The 25,021-nt window shown below is 45.8% G+C and overlaps 1 protein-coding gene across 1 annotated transcript; it reads left to right on the plus strand.

The window, feature by feature from the left end:
- The first annotated feature begins 1,062 nt into the window (after positions 1-1,062).
- On the plus strand, positions 1,063-23,984 carry LOC127585480 (cytochrome P450 2J5-like). The gene is made up of 9 exons (XM_052042964.1): positions 1,063-1,429; positions 6,859-7,021; positions 7,518-7,673; positions 11,469-11,629; positions 13,998-14,171; positions 16,049-16,187; positions 18,365-18,552; positions 21,723-21,864; positions 23,304-23,984. The coding sequence occupies exons 1-9, from the start codon at positions 1,220-1,222 to the stop codon at positions 23,501-23,503; spliced, it is 1,533 nt and encodes a 510-aa protein (XP_051898924.1). The 5' UTR covers positions 1,063-1,219; the 3' UTR covers positions 23,504-23,984.
- Positions 23,985-25,021: the final 1,037 nt, after the last annotated feature.

Below are 25,021 nucleotides of genomic sequence, written 5' to 3' on the forward strand. Positions count from 1 at the left end.
ACTTCAGGCTTCCGCCCAAATACAGGAGTGAGACAGAATGGAAGGGAGGCAGAAGGGATAGGGGTCCGAAGAAGCTGATCTGTGAGCAGGGGATGGGTAAATCTCCTCTCTGGGGAAGAGGCAGCAGAGGGAGGAGGTGAGAGGTGACAGCTGGCTTTCCAGTGGTGCTGAACACACAGAAGGAGGTGCTGAACCATGAGCCTACCTTTGGGGTCCCTTTGTTGCTACCTCTGAGGGTCTGGAGTCTATTGAAGAAAAGCAAGGAGTCTCTGACCAATATTTTCCCAACACTGATTTGGTGGCTGTGGGATCTTGTTATGCTGACTGCAATCTAAAGCAGTATAGTGTCATAGAGTGATATAGCATTGGAAATGGGCCCTTCAGCCCATCTGGTCCATGCTGACCAAGGTTCCCATCTAAGCTGGTCCCATTTGTCCCATATCCCTCTAAACCTTTCCTATCCGTGTACCTGTCCAAGTATCTCTTAAATGTTGTTAATGTACCTGCCTCAACCACTTCCTCTGGCAGCTCATTCCATATACTGACCACTCTCTGCATGAAAAAGTTGTCCCTCAGATTCATAATAAATCTCTCCCCTCTCATCTTAAACCTATGCCCTCTAGTTCTGATGAAGGGTCTTGGCCCAAAGTATTGACGTTCATTTCCCTCCATAGATGCTGCCTGACCTGCTGAGCTCCTCCAGTATTTTGTGTGTTGCTCCAGATTTCCAGCATCTGCAGAATCTCCTGTGTCGCCTTCTAGCTCTTATCAATATTTTCCCAACACAGATTTAGTGGCTGTGGGACCTTGCTGTGCTGACTACAATCTAAAGTTGTTACTCTTCAGCACTAAAGACTCTTGGAGGGCAGTTGGAACAGGAGTTAGGGCCCTTTAACGTGCAAGGGTGGTGCGGTGAACTTGCCGAAGTGTCAAATGGAGAGGAAAGAATCTGTTGTTTGGGAGTTGTGCCAGAGGTTGTTGGCAATCTGTCAGAACATGACACAAGTAAACACAATGAAATCTCCAGGCCCATCAGCCTCTCCGCACTGTGCGACGGCCAAACACTGCATTCCAAGCCCGTCTGCTTACAGGATCTACCTCGGAGAAGCAACTCTTGCAACAGGCCAGTTGCTTTGCGAAGTTCATGAACGTTTCTTCCTTCCCCACCCACCAAAAAACAGCACTGGTAGTTTTGACAAGAAGATTTTAAAAGTTGGGAATGGAAGGGATGGAGCTTGCCTCGGGGATTGCTGTATTCCATTGGCTTGATCTTAAGGTGCTCCTGATATTCCTGCTGGGTTTCTTACTGGTGTCACATCTCATCCAAGCAAGGACGCCGAACCAGCTTCCCCCAGGGCCCTCTTCCTGGTCGCCGTACGGAAATATCTTTACATCTGACCGAAAATCTACCCACATCAAGCTGAATCAGGTACAACGTGTACGTCGGAGGGTGAATGGGTTAGGGTTGAGGAAACACTTTCTCTCAAGAGATTGTGTTAAACAAACGTGGGCCATTTTACATTGGTAAATTGGTTTATTATTGTCAAATGTACTTAGGTACAGTGAAAAACTTTGTTTTGCATGCCATCCACACAGATCGTTTCATCACATCAGTACATCGAGGTAGTACAAGAGAAAAGCAAAAACAGAATGAAGAATAAGGTGTTACAGTTACAGAGAAAGTGCAGCACAGGCAAATAATAAGGTGCAAGGCTGTGATGAAGTAGATTGTGAGGTCAAGAGTCCATCTTGTCCTACAAGGGGACAGTTCAATGGTCTTATAACAGTGGGATGGAAGCTGTCCTTGTGCCTGGTGGTACGTGCTTTCAGGTTTTTGTACCTTCGGCCCGATGGAAGGGGGGAGAAGTGAGAATGTCTGGGGTGGGTGGGGTCTTTGACTATCCTAGCTGCTTTACTGAGGCAGCGAGAAGTGTAGACGGAGTCCGTGGCGGGGACGCTGGTTTTCGCGATGTGCTGAGCTACGCCCATAACTCTCTGCAGTTTCTTGCTGTCTCAGGCAGAGCAGTTGCCGTACCAAGCCGTGATGCATCCACACATCAGCCTGGTGTTCCATCTCTGAAAATCAACAAACTGCAAATGCAGAAAAGCTCAAATAAAAATAGAGATTCTAACCCTGTTTCTTTTTCTCCACAGAATTAACCTGACATGCTGAGTATTTCCAGCATTTGCTAGTTTTACTAGTCAATGAAAATCACAGTTTGAGCACATTGTTCTTTTTTTTTCTTTTTTTTTATTTACAGCCGTGGTACAGGCCCTTCCGGCCCAACGAGCCAGCGTCGCCCATTTTAAACCCCAAATTAACCTACCCGTATGTCTTTAGAATGTGGGAGGAAACCCACGCAGACACGGCAGAACGTACAAACTCCTTACAGACAGCGATGGGAATCGAACCCCAATCGCTGGCGTTGTAATAGCATCACACTAACCGCTACACGTGTGTAATTTTTGTATAATTTATGTATACATTATGCTTTTCTTGTGAATGTTGTGTCTCTAATGCTATGTGCCTGTGATGCTGCTGCAAGTAAACTTTGCATGTCACCTGTGCACACATGCACTTGTGCATATGACAATAAACTCGACTTTGACTTTGACTTTGACATCCCAATTTAGTAGTTCCAAAGAACATCAATTTCTTTTTCCAGCAACGATATCTATTTTCTTTACATCTTGTTGCACCTTCAGGTGTTCCGAGATTATGCTAAAGCAAAGAAGCAGGCTTTTTTTTTCTTAACCCCATTCTCCCTCCTTCTCCTTATATAATTTCACCCTTAACCCCCATACCAATCAGGAATTTGTACGTTCTCCCCATGTCAGTGTGGGTTTCCTCCGGGTGCTCCAGTTTCCTCCCACATTCCAAAGGCGTACGGGTTAGGAAGTTGTGGGCGTGCTATGTTGGCGCCGGAAATGTGGCGACACTTGTGGGCTGCCCCCCAGAACACTCTACGCAAAAAGATGCATTTCACTATGAGTTTCAATGTACATGTGACTAATGAAGATATTTCATCTCATCTCATCTTACATTCTGATCCTAGAATCTCCTACTTATGGAAGCCTCCTCTCCATCGCCCCTCTATCCAGACCTGTTCCCTTATTTTGAGACTGTGATCCCCAGTTCTAGACCACCCAACCAAAGGATCGCCCTCCCCACATCTACTCTGTCAAGCCCTGTAAGAATTTTGTGCACTTCAGTGACATCTCCTCTCATTCTTTTAAAACCCAAGACAGTCTAGACCTTGTCTGTTTAGCCTCTCTTCAATCAGACACAGCAAGCATCCCGAAATCAACCTGCAGTTACACACCATCGCAAGTATATCTTTCTTGGTTCGCGAGCTGTACATATGATCCCAGGTGAAGTCTCACTGCAGCCTTATGTAATTGGGGCAAGACATCTCGAGGCTTGTATTCAAGTCCTCTTGTAATAAAGGCCAACATACCATTTGCCTTCCTCTGTGTCTCCCTCAGAACAGAGTCCTAGAAAGGGCCAGTCCTCGATCTTCCACCTTGGATAGCCCCTTGGACTGGAAGACCAGCAGATTTTAGTGGTGAGAAGGTACCTTTCAATGTGTGCTGCTGAGAGCAGCCCTGGGAAGCAAAGACCTCTGTAACAGCTACCCAGTAATGAAGACGGCTGCATCCTTTCTGGAATTATTTTCAATTTTTGAAAGATCGAGGGATTGATGGCTGTGGAGATCTGGCACAGAAAAGGAGATGAGGGCTGGGGCAGATCAGCCATGATCATATTGCATAGCAGGGCAGCCTTGATGGACCGAATGGCCTACTCCTGCCACTATTTTCTTGTGACTGGATAAGCTGGGTTTGTTTTCATTGGAGTGGAGGAGGCTAAGGGGGGGACCTGATGAAAGTTTTCAAAATTATAAGTCATGGAGAGGCTAACAGAGGTGTCCAAAATTAGAGGGCATGTTTAAAGTAAGGGATAGAAAATTTAGAGGGGATCTGAGGAAGAGTGACTTGAGCTGGTTGGAATCTGGAACACACAGTTTGATAAGGAAGTGGAGGCAGAGACTCTCACAACATTTAAGAAGTATCTAGACAAGAACTTGAATTGCCAAGGCATAGGAGGTCAGACCAAGTGCTGGTAAATTGATATTAGTATTGGTTTATTATCACGTGTTCCAAGATACAATGAAAAACTTTCTTTATGTGCCATTGAGACAAATCACATCGTGCATAAGTACATTGAGGGAGAATGCAGAATATAGTGCTGCAGTTACAAAGTGCAGTGCAGGTAGACAAGCAAAGTGCAAGGGCCACGACAACGTAGATTTGGAGATCAAGAATTCATCTTTAGCATATGGGAGGTCTGTTCAAGAGTCTGATAACAGAGGGGTAGAAGCTGTCCTAGAGTCTGGTGAAACGTGCTTTCAAGCTTTTGTATCTTCTGCCTGATGGGAGAGGGGAGAAGAGAGAATAACCAGCGTGGGAGGGGTCCTTGATTATGTTGGCTGCTTTCCTGAGGCAGTGGGAAGTGTAGAAGGAGTCAATAGAGGGGGGGCTGGTTTCTGTGATGGGCTAAATATAGATGAGTATTCGATAGCCAGCACAGACATAATGGGTTGAAGGGCCTGTTACTGTGCTGTATGACCATGAGAAGTCTAACATTGCTGTACCTAACAGATGTGCAGGAGAGAGTTGAGATGCAGTCGAGACCTGTTAACTAACCCTATCAGAAATATTCCCTTTTGCCCTACACACCCCTTCCTCACACTCCCTACAACTTCATACTAATTGTTTTCTCTCTTTGTCAGTTGTAATGAAAGGCTCTGAACCTGAAACGTTAACTGCTTCTCTCTCTACAGAAGCTGTCTGACCTGCTGAGTATTATCAGCATTTTCTGCTTTTATCTTAAATAGGAGCAGGAGTTGGTCATTGGAGCCCACGACCTTGCTCTACCATTCGGTAAGGCCTTGTCTGATCTGATTCCACTTTTGTTCTGATCTCCAAAACCCTCAATGTATTCTAGTCTAAAAATCCATCACAACCTACAATAACTCTCTCTGCACCAGTCTCTGGGGTAAAGAATTCAACAGCCCTCTGAGTGAAGACATTTCCCTTCATCTTTTTCTTATATGACCAACCTTTTATTCTGAAATTATAAACCATTGAGTCCAGAGTCCCCAACCTGGAAAAAACATCCTCAAAATGTCGTCCTGTAAAAGCCCTCACCTCGAGCTTATATTTTTCAACAAGATCACCAGCATTCTTCTAAAGTCCAAAGGAATATTATACCCGAATTGTACACAACAAGCAATACTGCAATATTGAGTGGATAACATAGAACATTACAGCACAGTACAGGCCCTTCGGCCCAAGATATTGTGCTGACATTTTATCCTGCTCTAAGATCTATATAACCCTTCCCTCCCACATTGTGCTCCATTTTTCTATCATTCATGTGCCTATCTAAGAGTCTCTTAAATGTCCCCAATGTATCTGCCCCCACAACCTCTGCAGGCAGTGTGTTCCACGCACCCACCACTCTCTGTGTAACAAACTTGCCTCTGACATCTCCCCCATCCCTTCCTCCAATCACCTTAAAATTATGTCCCCTCCTGTGAGCCATCGTCACCCTGGAAAAACGTCTCTGACTGTCCACTCGATCTATGCCTCTTAACATCTTGTACACCTCTATCAAGTCACTTCTCATCCTCCTTCTCTCTGAAGAGAAAAGCCTGAGCTCACTCAACCTATCCTCATAAGACATGCTCTCCAATCCAGGCAGCATCCTGGTAAATCTCTGCACCCTCTCTAAAGCTTCCACATCCTTCCTATAATGAGGTGACCTGATCTGAACACAACACTAAAAGTGTGGTCTAACCAGAGTTTTATAGAGCTGCAATAGCCTATTTTAATGATTGAGAAATTGGTATTGGCCGAAACATTGTGGAAAACACTCACTATTTGTACTTGTGTCAGGGGACCTTTAACATCTAGTTGCAAGAGCAGACAAGGTGGTACACCCCATCTGACAGTGCAGCACTCCCTCAGTACTGCCCCTCCCAGAGACCGGCACTCCCTCAGTACTGTCCCTCCCACAGTGCAGCACTCCCTCAGTGACTGGTTGCATCACAGCCTGGTATGGAAATTCCATTGTGCAGCAACACAAGAGACTACAGAGAGTGGTGGACTCAGCCAGTTCCATCACGGGTACAGCTCTCCCCACCACCGAGGACATCTACAAGAAGCAATGTCTCAGGAAGGCAACATTCATCATTAAGAACCCCCACTCTCCGGACCATGCCTTCTCATTGCTACCTTCAGGCAGGAGGTACGAGAGCCTGAAGACCTACACCTCAAGGTTCAACAACAGCTTCTTCCCCATTGCCGTCAGGTTGTTCAACCCACCTGAAAAAGCCTAATTCTACTTTGGACTACATTTCCCTCAACTTGCACTGATGTCGCTGTGTCTGTTTTTGTTCCTTTTGTTGTGTAAGTTAGGTATAACTTATGTTAACTTAAGGAGGAGTTTAGAGGGCCAAACGTGGGCAGATGGGACTAGCTCACTGGGCAACACAATTGACATGGACAAGTTGGGCTGAAGGGCCTGTTTGCATGCTGTATGACTCTGTGACTCTATGACAAATTTATGTTTGTCATGTTTGTAATGTACTGTGCCGCTGCTGCAAAAAGCTAATTTTCATGGCATGTGTACCCTGGGTATGTATGCCCATGACAATTGACTTGAACTTGATACTACATGGGAGAGTTAGCCTGGAGCAGGACTCGAACCCACAGCCTCAGATGACAGGAATGTAAATACAAAACTATCTGGTTAGTGATGGAATGGACCTTTTGTTTCTTCTCGCCCTGAACCAGCTCACTAAGACATACGGGAATATTTGCACACTGAAAATATTTTGGACACCGATCATTGTCCTGAGTGGGTTTCAGACAATCCAAGAAGCTCTGATCCAGCACAGTAGGGAGTTTGCTGGGAGACCAAAGCTGTATATTAACAATCTTCTGACGAAAGGCCAAGGTAATGGGAATTTCATTTATTTCTATGTCACAACTGTAGTTGGTTGAAAACCTTGCAGTTATGAAGTGCCCTCCCAGTGTGCTTCCTGCCACTTTTGAACCTGGCAACTGGTTTGTGCACAGGAAGATCTCACATGCCCGGGATTTTTGGTTTGGTACAGTTGCAGTGCACTCCTCACAGTGTCACTCCACCTGACCATGTAGACGGGGCCATGATTTAACGGATCATTGGGAACCTGGTGCTTCCTCAATTCTGGGACCGGACGGTCACACCAGGTGATTGTGCTCAAGTCGCTGGGGTTTGACCGAACTCTCAACTTGAGAGTGCCAACAACTGACCCAGGATCAGTGTAATGCACCACCGTGCAGGCAAGGGAAGACTCAAAATTAAAATGAACTGGGTAAAAGTTTTAGAAACCTCTCCTGGGCCATCGTCTGTGTGGATTTTGTCTCCAAATAGTGCCAACTAGCTGCAATTATTTACCCCCTTCTACCAGGCATCATTTCAGCCCCCTATGGGAAGTCCTGGAAACAACAGCGTCGATTCACTCTCACCATTTTCAGAAACTTTGGTTTGGGAAAAATTGCCTTTGAGAAGAAAATTCTGGAAGAGGCTCAATATTTGACAGAAACTCTCAAAGCAATTCTAGAAGGTAAGATTTCTGCACAGTCTATTCTGCTTGTATTTTATCTCTTGTTTGTTGGACTTCAAGGAACCTGGAGGCACCCATGGTGATCTACTTGGCATTAGTGGGGATTTGTTGAATTTGATTGTTTGCCACGTATTGCAATGGGTCCAAAGAATTCTCCATCATCGCATCCAAGATGTTAGGCTCAGTCTTAGGGTTAGCATTATGGTTAGTGTTAATGTTAAGGTTAGGGATTAGGGGTTAGGATTAGGATTAGGTTAGGGTTGGGCATTAGAATTTGGATTACTGTTAAGGTATTAGAGTTAAGGGTTAGGGCTATGGTTAGGATCAGGGTTAATATTAAAGTGTTAGGGCTAGGTTTAGTGATTAGTATCGTTAAGGTTAAAGTTAAGGTTAGTTTTAGTGGTTAGGGTTAGAGGGTCAGTTTGCAAGCGGTGGGATATTCATCCCTCTGGTGTTTACTGTTCTTGTTACAGGAGATTATCAGCGTCACTCAAAATTGCCACCTTGATTTGGCCCATGACCTCATTACCCTGGTTAAGGTTAGGGTAGTTTAGGCTGTCCATTTGCATTAAGATAGGGGTTAGATTATGTTTAAGGTTAGGTTGTTAGCGGGCAGTGGGAAAATTATCTCTCTTGTGTTCATTGATCTCATTACTGGAGATTCAGTCTCACTGGACCCTACCACTTTGATCTGGCCCACGCCTTCATTATCCTGGTCCCGCTCCACTCGCCTTTATTGCGACCTGTGCATTATTCTTTATTCCATATCTTAATAGGGTGGGATAGGGGTCCCAGGTATTGTAGGTGTATATGTGAGGTCAGGGGGCGCGGTTTATTGGGTTTGTGGAAGTGTTTTGGTTTGTGGGGGTGTTGGCTAGGGTTTGTCAGGGTGTTGGCTAGGGTTTATCAGGGTATTGGCTAGGGTTTGTCAGGGTGTTGGCTGGGGTTTATCAGGGTGTTTGCTAGGGTTTGTCAGGGTGTTGGCTGGGGTTTATCAGGGTGTTGGCTAGGGTTTGTCAGGGTGTTGGCTGGGGTTTATCAGGGTATTGGCTAGGGTTTGTCAAGGTGTTGGCTGGGGTTTATCAGGGTGTTGGCTAGGGTTTGTCAGGGTGTTAGCTAGGGTTTGTCAGGGTGTTGGCTAGGGTTATCAGAGTGGTTCGGGTCAGGGTTAGGATTGGGGTCAAGGTTAGGCCAACAGTTTGCAGACAGCAGGGCTCCGTCCCCTCTTGTGTTTGTTCTTCTTGTCACCTGAGATTATCAACCTGAGCACCAATGGCCTCTTTGACCTGCCCCATGTCTTCATTCGCTTGGTTCAAATCCACCTGCTTTCATGCTCCTGCACTGGGATTCTACTCATTCAGGAGAGATATCAATTTGTTTGAAAGAATTCATACTTCTTGATTCATGCTCAGTAATTGGGGCTCTGGCTTGGGAGGCTGGAATCAGTGATCATCAGTTCAGGGTTTGAGTCTGGTGCATTTCCAGTTTTATTTCCTCCCATTGACCCTCCAATTTAGGAAGAGGATGAAGAAGTATGGGCAAAAATTCCCAAAAGATTTTCCAAAACTTGACTGGGATCACCGAATGAGTTCCCTTTCAGTGCCTTGTGACTGAAAGCTGACTTCACCTGGAAGAAAAGGAAGGGACAGGAATTACCGGATCATTTCACATCATTCCATGTATTTGGCCAGATACTTCCAAAGCTTATTCCCTGTGGCAGGGAATGGTGACATCCCCTCTAGATCAATCTTTTGGAACATTAGTAGGAGAGCTCCTGTCTTTCCCAGGAACTGAGATTCCCCCCAGTCACACTTTCTCTAAGACCCCTTCCCTTGTGTTGCACTGACCCCATCTGCAACCACAAACCATCGCCCTCAAGGTTCTGATCTCCCAAGCCCCCACTCCCATCTCCTGCACCGGCCCACCTGACCCTCTCCATTTCCCCCCCCCCTCCCCCAAACCACAGTGTAGGACATTCTCTCCAATCCTATCATCCACATCCACTCCAACCAACTTCCCAGTGTTGCCTTGTTCTCATCACTTTCCCATTTGGAAGCTTTGCACTGCAGGGGGTCGGGGGTCTGTGGGTGGACAACAAAGACAGTGAAGTTGACTGAGGGGTGAGTGTTGGGCAGGACACCTTGGGTATCTGCCCTGTTCCTCCTCACCTTTGACCAGACAAAGCCTCGGTTAAACATCCCCTCCAAGAGATGCACCTCCAGCTTTGCAGTACTGCAGCTGTTTATCCCCAGACAGAATGGGGTTTGAGTCATGGAGTTATACAACATGGAAACAGGCCCTTCAGCCCAACTCACCCAAGGTGTCTTCATGAGCTCGTCTCATTTGCCTACATTTGGCCCTTATCCCTCTAAACCTTTCCTATCTGTGTACCTATCCAAATTTCCTTTAAACATTGCAATTGTACCCTCCTCTACCATGTCCTCTGGCAGCTCGTTCCACATACCCAGCATCCTCTGTGCGAAAAAGTGGCCCCTCTCACCTTAAAACTATGGCCTCCCCTATCCTTGGAGTCCACCTTATCTATGCCCCTCGTGATTTTATAAACCTCTATGAGGTCACCCCTCAGCCTCCTTCGCTACGGAGAAAACAGTCCCAGCCTATCCATTCTCCTTGTAACTCAAACTCTCCAGTCCCGGCAATATCCTTGTGAATCCTCTCTGTGCCCTCTCTTGCTTAATCACATCCTTCCCACAGCAACAACCTCCTGTTCGAATGGGTCTATGATGTGCCATAAAGCCATTCGGCCTATCATGTCCATGCCAACCAGTTGGCACCCATCTGTTATTCATCCCATCTTCTAGCACTTGGCCTTCTGCTCCTGGGTGAGTGAAGTGTTCATCTACATGTTGTCAGAAACTCTGCTTCCACTGTTCTCTCAGGCAGTGCGTTCCAGGTGCTCACCACCCTCTGGGTGAAAATCTCCCGCAGATTCCTTCTCAACCTCTTACTCCTTACCCTAAATCAAGGAGATTGTTTTATTCACCTCCGATTTGGGCAAAATTTTCCTGCAGTCCACCCAATCTATATTCCTCATAGTTTTAAATATCTCAGTCATGCCTCATCTTAACCTCCTCCACTCCAGGGAAAACAGACTCCAGTCTCTCTCCATAACCTCTTCTAATGGTTGCCCCATTACAGAAAGGATGTGGAAGCTTGGGAAAGGGTAGAGAAAAGGCTCACCAGGATGCTGCATGGATTGGAGGGCATGAGCTATAAGGAGAGGTTGGACAAACTTGGGTAGTTTTCTCTGGCGTCTCAGAGGCTGAGGAGAAGCGGATGGGGTAGAAAGTCAGAATCTTTCTCCCTAAGTAGAAATGTCAAATAGCGGAGGACATGGATTTCAGGTGAGAGAGGGAAAAAATTTAAAGATGTGCAGGGCAAGTTTTTTACACAGAGAGTGGTGGGTGCCTGGAGCAGACTGCCAAGGGGAGGGGTGCAAGCAGAAAATGACAGTGGTGTTTAAGAGGGTTTTACATAGATATGTGAATATGCAGGGAATGGAGGGATATGGACCATGTCCAGGCAGGAGACACTTAGCTTAATTTGGCACAGAGCTCATGGGCCAAAGGGCCTGTTCCTGTGCTATTCTGTTGTGTGTTCTATGTTCTAACTGCTCCACCCCGGGCAACGTCCTAGAGAATCTCCTCTGCACCCTCTCCAGCTCTGTCACATCTTTCTTGTTGTGCGATGAAAGCTCGAGGTCCTGTTTTGTGTTTGTAATGGCAAAGCCACCTCTTCTCGAACTACATTGAACCACCTTCTGTTCTTGTGCAGGTCAACCTGTTGATCCCCACCCCATTATCACCAGTGCTGTTTCCAACGTAACTTGCTCAGTAGTTCTTGGCAAACGCTTCCACTATGAAGACAAGACCTTCACACGATTGATAAAGCTGTTTGATGAGGCACTGGCGCTTCAGTCAGGAGTTTGGATAAAGGTAAATGGAACTTTAAACAGATGTTGACCAAAGTGAGCTGAATTCTTCATCTTGACTTCCAGCACCCCCCCTCCCATAGGGGGTTATAATCGTGCCTGTTTGAGAGAGGTAAATAACAGTAACTAGTCACAGTGGCTGCCTCAAAGTTCCAGTGATCCAGGTTCAATTGGGATGTGAGAATTTCTGTATCAAGAGAGGTCAAACAGGTTGGGTCCGTATTCTTTGCAGGTTAGAAGAATGAAAGGCGATCTTATTGAAATGTATAAGATCCTAAGGGGCATGACAGGTGAGATGTTGAGATGTTTTCACCAAGGGGTGAGTCTTAAACTGGGGGCATAATTTCAGGATAAGGGACAAGTCACTTATATCCATGTTTAACCGTGGCACTTTCTTCTTGCAGAAGGTAGCAAAATCTTTGGAATTCTTTGCCACAGAGAGGATCAAAAGAAGCATGTAAAGTGGATGTAGATAACTTTTTTGAAAGATTGGGGATTGGGGACCTGGCACAGATGAGGAGATGAGGTTTGTTGTAGAAAACAGCCTGGTGTATCTACTCTGCACTCTCTCCATTCCAATCACGTCCTTCCCATAGTGTGGTAACCTATCCAAGTGCATCACGGCTTGGTACGGCAACTGCTCTGCCTGAGACAACAAGAAACTGCAGAGAGTTGTGGACACATCTCAGCACATCACGGAAACCAGCCTCCCCTCCATAGACTCTTGTCTACACTTTTCGCTGCCTTGGTAAAACACACAACAGAAACAAAGACCCCACCCACCCGGGACATTCTCTCTCCTCCCCCTCCCACCAGGCAGAAGATACAAAAGCCTGAAAGCACGTACCACCAGGCTCAAGGACAGCTTCTATCCCGCTGTTATAAGACTAGTGAATGGACATCTTGCATGATAAGATGAACTCTCTTGAAGTGAATTGGTTTATTATTGTCACATGTGCTGAGGTACAGTGAAAAACTTGTTTTGCATACCATTCATACAGATCAATTCATTACACAGTACATTGAGGTAGTACAGGGTAAAACAATACAGAATGCAGAGTGAAGTGTCACAGCTACAGAGAAAGTGCAGTGCAGGCAGATAATGAGGCGCAAGGTCATAACGAGGTAGATTGTGAGGTCAAGACTCTTGATTCTTGACCTCCCAATCTACTCATCATGGCCTTGTACCTGCACTTTCTCTGTAACTGTAACTATATTCTGCATTCTGTTATTGTTTTTCCGTGGTACTACCTCGATGTACCGATGTGATGAAATGATCTGTACGGATAACATGCAAAAAAAGTTTTTCGGTACGTGTGACAATAATAAACCAATTTATCAATTTAACCATGTATCCCAGCTGTGGCCGAAGCAAAGTTTTATGAAGTTATATCGTGACCTCCACTTTCTTATATTCTATGCCCTGGCTAACGAAGTCAAGTACCCTGTCTGCCTTCTTCACCACCTTATCTACCTGTGTTGTCACCTTTAGGGATTTATGGACTTGAACACCAACATCCTTCTGTCCCTCAGTAATCCCCAGGGCCCTACAATTCAGGTTGCATGTCCTACCCTTAGTAGCTCTCAAAAGAATTATCACCTTGAACTTATCAGGATTGAATTCCACCAGCATTGCTCTGCCCATTTTACCAACTGATCAATATCACCTTCCCGTATGCAATTTTCCTCACAACGCGACCAATTTCCGTGTTGTTTCCAATCTTACTAATTGTACTTCCAACATTCATATCCTTCATTCATGAGCATGAGAAACAGGCACAGCAAGGTACCTGTGGTACACCACTGGTCTCCGACTTCTGATCAAACAACAACCCTCCAATATCATGAACCCTCCAATTATGAAAACAGGTTGAGTGAACTCGGCCTTTTCTCCTTGGAGAGACGGAGGATGAGGGGGGGACCTGATAGAGGTGTATAAGATGATGAGAGGCATTGATCGTGTGGATAGTCAGAGGCATTTTCCCAGGGCTGAAATGGTTGCCACAAGTGAACACAGGTTTAAGGTGCTGGGGAGTAGGTACAGAGGAGATGTCAGGGATAAGTCTTTTACTCAGAGAGTGGTGAGTGCGTGGAATGTGCTGCTGGCAACGGTGGTGGAGGCGGATACGATAGGGTCTTTTAAGAGACTTTTTGGATAGGTACATGGAGCTTAGAAAAATAGAGGGCTATAGGCAAGCCTCGTAACTTCTAAGGTAGGGACATGTTCGACACTGTATGTGCTGTAGGTTTTCTATGTTTCTATATTTCTACATCACCTTCTGTCTCCTATCACCAAGCCAAACAAGGCTTCAATTCTAGGTTCCAACCTGTGGTTAAAATAGGAATGAAGTCAAAGTTATGCTTTCTGCTAGGTCTGCTCTGCACTTCCCTTCATCTGCCATCTCCCAGGACCACACCAGAGGATATTTGAAAACCAGACTACAATTGAAGGCATATTTCAGGACTTCATCAAACAGCACCGGGAGACTCTGAACAGTGAAACTATCCGGGATTATATTGACGCTTATTTACTGGAGACGGAAAAGGTGAGTGGGGTTTTCAAACACATTTGCTGGTAGTTGTTGTAGGTCCGTACACACCCTTAGGATTGGGTTGGTGTTCAGCTTTGTTGACAGCAGCTACGCACCCCTCTGCCAGAGGTAACCACTGACATTAAGGGGCACCTAATGTGCTGCTCACCAAACGCAATGGAAATAAAAGGAAGGACAGACTTGTGTTCCTGGAGCACCTGTCAATATGTCCAGTGAAGTCTCTTCAGATTCAGATTGGTTTATTGTTAAATACACCAGGGTGCAATGAAATTCCTTGCTCGTGTGAAGCTCACAGAGTAAACAGTGTGCATGGTGATAATAAATAGTGATAAGTGCAAAACACAGAATGGTGAAAAGATTGTAGTGCAGTCTGAAGTAGTGCAAGAAACAAATGCTAAAGGATAATAATGGAAGAACAGAAAGAGGTAGAATTAAGAGTCTGAGAACGTGGCAACCCCACTGGGAAGGGGATGTGAGAGAGGTGATTGGTTCAGGAGTCTGATAGCAGTGGGGGAGAAGCTGTTCCTGAGTCTGGACTTTCAAGCTCCTATATCTTCTCCCAGAAGGTAGAAGGGAGAAAATGGAATGGCCGGGGTGGCAGGCATCCTTGACGATACTGTTCGCCTTCCTGAAGCAACGCACCATGTAGATGGACTTGATGGAGGGAAGTGTTGGAAATCAGCAGCCCACTTGCACAGCAAGCTCCCATATGCAGTAATATGGTAATGAGCAGATAAGGTGAGAGGCTGCATTCCAAAGTAGGGTGGAGGCTTTAACTCACTCAGGTTGTGCTTTTCTGGTGATGGTTTGGTTGTTCATTATCTCAAACTGAACCCTGAAGACCACGCCAACAGGGTGGTTGTCAGTGACCAATCCGAACTGTGGTCAGTGCAATCCCAAACGTCTTTGCTTTAACCCAAGAGTTAAACAGGTCCTTGGGTCAAATGTTGCAGGAAGCTTAAAGGAATAAATTAAAGAATTCTAGAGAAAAAACAAATTACCATTTACTCTTGGGGCTCACATCCATCCAGCAGGTGGACTTCAATTGAGAGATAATTCTCTCTCTGTAGTACTGAGAGGAGGGGATGAAGAGGGGTTGGGGGTAGGCTAGTGTGGAACAGCAGGGACCATCTAGCCTGAATGGCCTGCAGCTGTGCTGCAGATGCTGTTATCATTATGTTACTCTTGAGAGAATGCTGGAAATGGAGCCTGAGGAGTCTAAAGGGAGCACCGGAAAAGAGGCCCACCGTGTTTAAAGGGAGCACTGGAAACAGGTCCCAGTGGGTGAGGCTGAGCACTGGAAACGGGGGCCAGTGAGTTGGGGGGGAGCACTGGAAACAGGGGCCCATAATTTTGACGGGTACTTAGATAGGAAAGATATAGAGGGATATGAGCCTAATGCACTCAACTGGGATTAGTGCAGATAGACAAATCGCGGTCCAGCATAGTGAGACCAGGAACAGGGCCCAGTGGGTTTAAAAGGACTGCTGGCAACAGAATCGTCTGAAGCCGATGCCAAACTATTGGGATTTTCGAACAACTGGAGAGCGGATCAGAATCAGAATCAGAATCAGGTTTATTATCACTGACTTAGATGACATGAAATGTGTTGTTTTACAGCAGCAGTACAGCGCAAAGACATAAAATTACTATAAAACACAAAAATAAATAAATAGTGCAAAACAAAAGGAATAACGATGTAGTGTTCATGGGTTCATGGACCGTTCAGAAATCAGAGTTTTACAGCATAAACCTTCTCTGTATTTGCTTGACTTTGGTAACTTGCCACTTTAAGTAGCCAGTGAGCTTTGCTCCCACTTTGATTACATTGACAGCTACTAGAAAAGAAGGGCAATGTTTCTTTTCCACAGAAGCCGGAAGCTGATTCATTTATGCTGGACGGAAACCTGCTGTTTAATATTTATGACCTCTTCCTGGCGGGGACTGAGACCACGACAACCACCCTTCGGTGGGGGCTGCTCTACATGATGGCTTATCCTGACATACAAGGTAAAACCCACGCCTCCAAATGGGGCCACTAGAAGTCCATTGCAGTGTCCTTGGAGCTTGTGAGGGAATGTCCTAGAGTCACAGTCATACAGCACAGCAACAGGCCCTTTGGCCCAACTGGCCCATGCCAGCCAAGGTTCACATCGCCCGCGCTTGGCCCATATCTGTCTCAACCTTTCCTATCCATGTACCTGTCCAAGTGCTGCTTAGATGACGCTCTGTGCCTGTGATGCTGCTGCAAGTAAGTTTTTCATTGCACCTGTGCACACATGTACTTGTGCATATGACAATAAACTCGACTTTGACCTTAGGAAGTTGTGGGCGTGCTATGTTGACACCGGAAACGTGGCGACACTTGCAGGCTGCCCCAGAACACTATGCAAAAGATGCATTTCACTGTGTTTTTCGATGTACCTGTGACTAATAAAGATCTTACCTTATCTTAATGTATCTGCCTCAAACACTTCCTCTGGCAGCTCATTCCATACACTGACCACCCTCCAGGTGAAAAAGTTGCCCCTCAGGTTCCTATTAACTCTCTCTCCTTTCACCTTAAACCTATGCCCTCTAGTTCTTGATTTCCCAACCCTGGGAAAACGACTGAGTCCATCGATGCCCCTCATGACTTATCATGGAGTAAGAGATACAGGACCTGTTTTGGGTTCCAGTCCAGCACTGTGCCATGAGAAGGCGTAACAGTGGTCGGTCCAAGGAACAAATGGGTCTAATTTCTTCCGTCGGATCTCAAGAGGAACACAAAACAGGAAATGAAGCCATGCAAAGTGTGATAGAAAATCGTGCAAGAGTGAATCTCAGCCAGAAACACCCAATCAAATTACTGAACAATTTGGCCCAGAAATAGTCGCAAACATGCTCTGCTCAAAGGAGAAGTTAATTTTCTGGCATTCAGGCCAAAGGAGAATGTAATGTCATCCCAACATTTCTGTTCTCAAAGAAAAAGGAACCCATGTTTCTCCAGTCTCTGAAAGTAATTGAAGGCTTCCAATCCTGGAGCCATCTCTAAAAGTCCACCCATGATACCTCAAAAGCCATAGACATCCTTCCTAAAGTATGGTGTCAGAAGCAGGTCCATGGAACACACATTGTTGAGCCAGGCTCATTTCCCAAAAGTTGAGTAAAATGGACCTAAAATTGGCAGCCAGGTTGTACGATTGTTAGGTTGGGGAAGTGTGGGGTTATGCACTTTGCTCAGAAGAATAAAGGAGCAGATTATTTTCTTAATGGGGAGGGAATTACAAAATTGGAGGTACAAAGGGATTTGGGAGTCCTAGTGAAGGATTTCCTTAAGGTTAACTTACAGGTTGAGTTGTTAGTGAGGAAGGCAAAGCAATGTTAGCATTCATTTCAAGAGGACTAGAATATAAAAGCAAGGATGTATTGCTGAGGCTTTATAAGGCATTGGTCAGACCGATTTGGAATATTGTGAGAAATTTTGACCATGTTTCCAAGAAAAGATGTGCTGGCCCTTGGGAGGGTCCAGAGGAGGTTCACAGGAATGATCGGCTTAATGTATGAGGAGCGTTTGATGTCTCTGGGCCTGTACTCAATGGTCTTCAGAAGGATGGGGGGGGGGGTGGGAATCTCATTGAAACCTCCTGAATACTGAAAGGCCTGGATAGAGTGGACGTGGAGAGGATGTTTCCATCAGTAGGAGAGTCCAGGATCTGAAGGCACAGCCTCAGAATAAAGGGACGTCCCTTTAAAACTGAGATGAGGAGGAATTTTTTCAGCCAGAGGGTGGTGAATCAGTGGAATTTGTTGCCGTGGAGGGCAGTGGAAGCCAAGTCATTGGGTGTATTTAAGACAGAGATTGATAGGTTCTTGATTGGTAAGGGGGTTAAGGGTTACGGGGAGAAGGCAAGAGGATGGGGTTGAAAGAAAAACACTCATGATTGGGTGGCAGAGCAGACTCAATGGGCTGAATGGCCTAATTCTGATTTTATGTCTTATGGTCTTAGTTGGCCACTGTAAAGTGACCCTAGTGTGTAGGTGGGTGGTAGAATCTGGGGAGGAGTTGAGAGGAATGTGGAGAGCAAAAAAAATAGGATCAGAGCAGAATCAGTGCGAATGAGTGTTTGAAGGACAGCATGTACTCAGTGGGCTGAAGGACCTGTTTCTGTGTTATATGACTGATTACTTCCTCTCATGTTTCCCAGAGAAGTGTCAGAAGGAAGTAGATGAAGTGATCGGTCGGTCCCGCGCCCCATCCATGGACGACAGAGCCAATATGCCGTACGTCAATGCTGTCATCCACGAGATCCAACGATTTGGAAACATAGTTCCATTTTCAGTTGCCCACGCAACCACACAGGACACCAGATTTATGGGATATACGATCAAAAAGGTAACTTCTTCTCTCCTCGTTCTTGTGTTTGTCCTGCTCCTGGTTCCCACTGCTTTTCGTTACGTGGAACTCACCGGACACAGAGGACGTTTGGCCTAGTTACTCTGCAGTGTATGTGGAACGTTGCTGTCAGTCTCTGGGACTAAACATGCAATGTTCCAATGTCCTGCTTCACACTCCATTTCCCAAATCCAGTCCCATTGAACCAAATGAATGAGAATTTCAGAATCTGCATGTGTAATGCAAGCGATTGAGTTTGAATTTTGTCAGTCCTATTCATTTAAATTTAAATTTTATTTACAGCATGGTAACAGGCCCTTCCGACCCAATGAGTCCGCGCCGCCCATTTTAAACCCAAATTAACCTACCTCTACGTCTTTGCAATGTGGGAGGAAACCGGAGCACCCGGAGGAAACCCATGCAGACACAGGAGAATGTACAAACTCCTTACAGACAGCGAAGGGAATCGAACCCCGATCATTGGCGCTATAATAGCGTCGCGCTAACCGCTACACTACTGTGCTTCCCTCCAATCTCTTCCCACCTCACATCCAACTCCAAGCAGAAAGTTCTATTCTCTTCCAGCTTCGTAAATACATCCAAGTCAAAGTCAAAGTTGAGTTTATTGTCATCTGCATAGGTACATGTACAGTATGCACAGGTGAAATGAAAAACTTACTTGCAGCAGCTTCACAGGCTCAAAAAATCAGATAAGCAGCATTCTCAAGAAAAACATAAATATAAATTATACACAATTTTTACAAGAAAGAACACAATTAGAACAATAAAAAACAAAGATTATTGGAGTGCAAGGTGACCAAAGTGGTCACAGTGTTGCTATACTGAGGTGGTGATGAGTGTTGTGCAGGTTGGTTCAAGAACTGAATGGTTGAAGGGAAGTAGCTGTTCTTGAACATGGAGGTGTGGGACTTCAGGCTTCTGTACCTCCTGCCTGATGGTAGCTGTGAGAAGCTGGCATGGCCCGGATGGTGAGGATCTTTGATGATGGATGTTGCCTTCTTGAAGCACCCCCTTATGTAGATACTACCGATGGTGGGGAGGGATGTGCCTGTGATGTATTGGGCTGAGTCTACCCAACATGGCTGCACAGTGGTGTAACTGGGTAGAACTGCTGCCTCACAGCACCAGTGTTCAACCCTGACCACCGGCACTCTGTGCAGTTTTCACATTCTCCCCATGACTGCGTAGCTTTCCCCTGGGAGCTTCAGTTTCCTACCACACCCCAAAGACACGCTGGTGGGTTAACTTGCCACTATAGATTATACCCTACTGTAGAAAATCACAAGGAAGTTTACGGGAGAATCGGTTACTGGGAAATCCGTGGCAGAATGGGACTGATAGGATTTCTGTGTAAGCTAGTACACACTCAGTGGGCCAAATGTCCTCCTTCTCTATTGTATGAAAATATGAGAAACCCACCAACTTCAATGAATTCCTGTTCTAATTCTTTTTCCTACCCACTGTTTCAGACATGGGAACTAAATTCTGCTTCTGGTCATTAAAGAATGTTGGTATACATTGGGCGCTGATACCAAAGGGTCTCTTAACTCTGACACTGTAAGGTGAAATCCTGCTCCTACATGCACTATTCACAGCACAGACCCTGTCGGAACAGTGTTCCATCAGGTGTAAAACCAGGAAATGCTGGAAATACTGAGCAGTTTGTGCTGCATCTATAGGAAGAGATACAGAGTCAACATTTCAAGATAAGATGCATAGATCGAGTGGACAGTCAGAGACTTTTTTCCAGTGCGACAATGGCTAACACGAGGGGACATAATTTTAAGGTGATTGGAGAAAGGTATAAGGGGGATGTCAGGGGTTAGTTTTTTACACAGAGAGTGGTGGGTGCGTGGAACACATTGCCTGCAGAGGCTGTGGGGGCAGATACTTTAGGGACATTTAAGAGACTCTTAGATAGACACATGAATGATTGAAAAATAGGGGGCTATGTGGGAGGGAAGGGTTAGACAGATCTTAGACGGCAGGCACGGTAGTGTAGCGGTTAGTGTAACGCTTTATAGCGCCAGCGACCAGGGTTCAAATCCGGCCACTGTCTGTCAGGAGTTTGTACGTTCTCCCCATGTCTGCGTGGGTTTCCTCTAGGTGTTCCGGTTTCCTCCCACATTCCAAAGACGTATGGGTTAGGAAGTTGTGGGCATGTTATGTTGGCGTCGGAAGCGTGGCGACACTTGTGGCCTGCCCCCAGAACATTCCATGCAAAAGATGCATTTCACTGTGTGTTTCAATGTACGTGTGACTAATAAAGATAATAAAGATAAAATGTCGGTACAACATTGTGGGCCAAAGGGCCTGTACTGTGCTGTAGTGTTCTATGTTCTATTTCAGGTCAAAGATCCTTCCTCAGAACTGAGAAGGAGACAAAAGAAGCAGGTGAAGCTTCAGGGAGGGTGGGAGAGGGGGGGGGGAATGTCGCTGATAGGGTAAAACTGGGCTGACCATGGAGATAAGCTGTACATAAGGTCTCTGGGAGTGGAGGACATGCCCAGCCTGGCCTGCCGGGCATGTCCTCCTGCTCCGCATTTTGCAACTCCCACATTCTTTTGCCCATGTTCTCACTCTCAGACTGGTCCTATTCACTCATTGACCAGATAGCTTTGTATCTCCACCACTTTCAGCTTTTATTTTAGATTTCCAACATCTGCAGATTTTTTTCTGTAGATATTTGAGAGGCAACAAGTTGTGTCCTCCATTGTGCATCAGACCAGCAATGAACATGTACAAGCAACGATTATACCTTTTCCATTTAGCTACGTACCTTAACATTCATTGACCACTGAATTTTCCATTTTCAGGTGTTCCCCCATGCACCCACCTGTCCATGGTTTTCTTCTCCATTTGTTCACTTCTCCCATTCCCCCTCTCCCCCCATCTGGTTCCATCTGCCTGTCATCCCCTCCCCCTCTAGTTCCATCTATCACCTGCCAGCTTCTCTCCCACCACCACCCCCGCCCCCAACTCCCCTCACACCGCTATATACTACCAATCTTTTCATTACCATCTCCGAGCTGAGGCAGGGTCTTGACCCGAAGTGTCGACTTGCACCTTTTGCCTCCACAGACACTGCTTGACCCGCTGAGTTCTTCCAGCGCTCTGCATAATTTTACCTTAATCTTCTGTTGCTTCAGGACACCCTTGTGTTACTAAACCTGTACTCAGCGTTGACTGAAGAAGGCCAATGGAAACATCCGCACCAGTTCAATCCAGAGAATTTTTTGAACGACAGTGGGGAGTTTTTCAAGCCGGATGCATTCATACCCTTCTCAATGGGTGAGTAGTTTGCTGTGGCATGATAGTGTAGTGGTTAGTGTAACACTATTACAGCGCCAGCAACCCTGGTTCAATTCCGGCCGCTGTCTGTAAGGAGTTTGTACGTTCTCCCCGTGTCTGCATGGGTTTCCTCCACATTCCTTCCTAACCCTTACGTCCCATGCTATGTGGGCGTGCTATGTTGGCGCCGCAAGCGTGACGACACTTGCTGGCTGCCCCCAGAACACTCTACGCAAAAGATGCATTTCACTGTGTGTTTCAATGTACATGCGACTACTAAAGATATCTTATCTTATCTTGTTGGTCTGATTCCTTGTGTCAGTCCACCATGCATCCATTCACCTATCGCAGAAAGATCCAATATTTGTGGAACTCCAATGCACTGTTGTGAATCAGAATCAGGTTTGTTATAACTGACTTATATGTCGTGAAATTTGTTGTTTTGTGGCAGCAGTACAGTGCAATGAAATCTTAAGTACAGCAGATGAACTACCAATCACCAGCAACCTGCAAATCACTAAAAGTAGTGGAGGGTAGATAAAGTGATAGAGGAGGAATTTAAATACTCTCCTTCACCAGCTGAGACAGAAATTAAGACAAGGTCATGCTGGATTTGTTAAAAAAAAGTACTCCTTAAGCCTCATCTGGAGCACTGTGTAATATTCAGGCCTTCACTCTGTTGCTGGGGGCTGGAGACTGATAGTTAAGTGGAGAGATTGTCCAGACCAAGAGCTATTTCAATTGTAGTGCACCAAATTATGAGGGATGCTGAACAGCAAGAGCTGATTTCCCTTGGCAAAGAGGTGGTAACTCAGGGATAGAAGGAGTAGAAGGAAATGTGGAAAAAATTATTTTTCCCAAAGAGTGTTGAGAGTCTGAGATTCACTGTTGATTAAAGACCTCTCAGCACACTTCAACATTATCTGGATGAACTTTGAAGAGCCAGAACCAAAGATAAGATATTTATTTATTAGTCACATGTACATCAAAACACACAGTGAAATGCGCCTTTTTGCGTTACTGAGAACGTGCTGGGGGCAGCCCGCAAGTGTCGCCACTCTTCCGGCGCCAACATACCATGCTCACAGCTCCTAACCCGTACGTCTTTGGAATGTGGGAGGAAACCAGAGCACCCGGAAGAAACCCACGCAGACACGCAGAGAACATGCAAACTTCTTACAGACAACGGCAGGAATCGAACCCGGGTCACTGGCACTGTAATAGTGTTAAGCTAACCACTACACTACCATGCCGCCACCTCTAGACCAAGAGCTGAGAAGTGCGGGGAACTAAATAGATCTATTTTTGGTTAATAAGGTGGGTAAACAGTCATCTTCTGCCCTATGAATTGGCCTCATTCTATGAAAATGCAGTGTGGGTACATAACTACTTTCTGAGCTCTGTTAAGCTAACCTTCTTGCACCTTGCATCTCCAACAGGTCTCCGTGCTTGCCTTGGAGAAAAGTTGGCCAAAATGGAGCTCTTTCTCTTCTTCACCTCACTGCTTCAACACCTGGAGTTCCACTGGCCTGAAAAAACCTCCTCTCCCAACCTGGAAGGCCTGTATAACATTGTACTGGCCCCACACCCATACAAGATGCACGTCAGGTGCAGAAAGGCGCCGAGTGGAGGCTTGTAACCTCAGTGCATGCATCAGGGATGAGGCAGAGACAGGAGATTCAGTGATGGGACCAGGGGCGATCAGGCATTTATTTCACAATGACTTCACTACATTAGAATAACAGCCAGTCATGTGTACAGAGGCCTGTCCTAGCCTCTGTACACCAGGATATTCCTTCTACATAATTCATGTGCTATTTGTGGAAATGGGATCTGAACTGCAATGACTGCAGTATTAATTGCTGAATCCATAACTCTCTGTATAATATTTGCCTCTGCTGTTTGAATATAGCCAAAATACTTTCTACAGCAGAATGTATGTAACTCTTCAGGTCTTTATAATTAAAACTCATTAATATCTTACTGACACAATTAATATCCAACTCTTTAAAGCATAATTTACGAAAGGAAGCTTGAAAAATAAACTGTTCCAGAATCCTTGTTTTGGAGTATAATTAACAGTTGTTTCAGGCTCAGTATATAAACCCAGTGGAAAATGATTGTTCTTCTGTCATTATTGGGGATGTGTCTCTGTGCTTGCTTCTGTGTATTTGATGGATGTTAAAACAGATGCTGAGTATTAAGGCTGCGTCTCCATCACAAGTTCAAGTTCAAGTTCATTTTTATTGCCATGGGCAGACATACCCAGGATATAAATGCCATGAAAATGAGCTTTTTGCAGCAGCAGCACGGTACATTACAAACATGACAAACATAAGTTAACATAAACTTAACATACATCATACACAACTCACACAATAAATAACATAACGACATTAGTGCGAGTTGAAGAAAATACAGTCCGAGGTAGAATTAGGGTTTTTCAGGTGGGTTCAAGGACCTGATGGCAGTGGGGAAAAAGCTGTTGTTGAACCTTGAGGTGTGGGGTCTTCAGGCTCCTATACCTTCTGCCTGATGGCAGCAGTGAGAAGAGGGCACGGACTGAATGGTGGGGGTCCTTTTTGATGGATCTTAGATCTCAGATCTCAGGGGACAAGCTAGGCACCAACATCCACTACAAACCCACAGGATCTCAGGTCTACCTTGATCACACTTCCTCCCAGCCTACCTCCTGTAGGAACTCCATTCCATTCTCTCATTCCTCCATCTTCATCACATTTCCGCCAGGCGGCTCGGAAATGTTTTCCTTCTCCCTTCACCGTGTCCTCCCCTCCACCATATTGGACAGAGTCCTTGATCGCATCTCATCTACTTCCCATACCTCTACTCCCTCGCCTCTTCTTCTGGAACAGAGCAAGAACAGAGTTTCCCTGGTCCTCATCTTCCACACCACCAACCCATGCATTCAATGGATCAGCTCTCACAATCTACTACCAGTTCCAACAAGGTTCCCCTCCTCTTTAAGATGAGACGAGATCTTTATTAGTCACATGTACATCGAAACACACAGTTTTGCGTAGGGTGTTCTGGGGGCAGCCCGCAAGTGTCGCCACGCTTCCGGCGCCAACATAGCATGCCCACAACTTCCTAACCCGTTAGTCCTTGGAACGTGGGAGGAAACCGGAGCACCCAGAGG

Source organism: Pristis pectinata, chromosome 33 (assembly GCF_009764475.1).
Source record: "Pristis pectinata isolate sPriPec2 chromosome 33, sPriPec2.1.pri, whole genome shotgun sequence".
Classification (NCBI taxonomy): domain Eukaryota; kingdom Metazoa; phylum Chordata; class Chondrichthyes; order Rhinopristiformes; family Pristidae; genus Pristis; species Pristis pectinata.

Excerpts from the sequence above, each read along its gene's own strand:
- LOC127585480 (XM_052042964.1), top strand. The coding sequence starts at position 1,220 with ATGGAAGGGATGGAGCTTGCCTCGGGGATTGCTGTATTCCATTGGCTT. Across the intron at positions 11,630-13,997 it reads AGTCAGGAGTTTGGATAAAG|GTCTGCTCTGCACTTCCCTT; the intron begins GTAAATGGAACT and ends GCTTTCTGCTAG. Across the intron at positions 21,865-23,303 it reads ATTCATACCCTTCTCAATGG|GTCTCCGTGCTTGCCTTGGA; the intron begins GTGAGTAGTTTG and ends CATCTCCAACAG.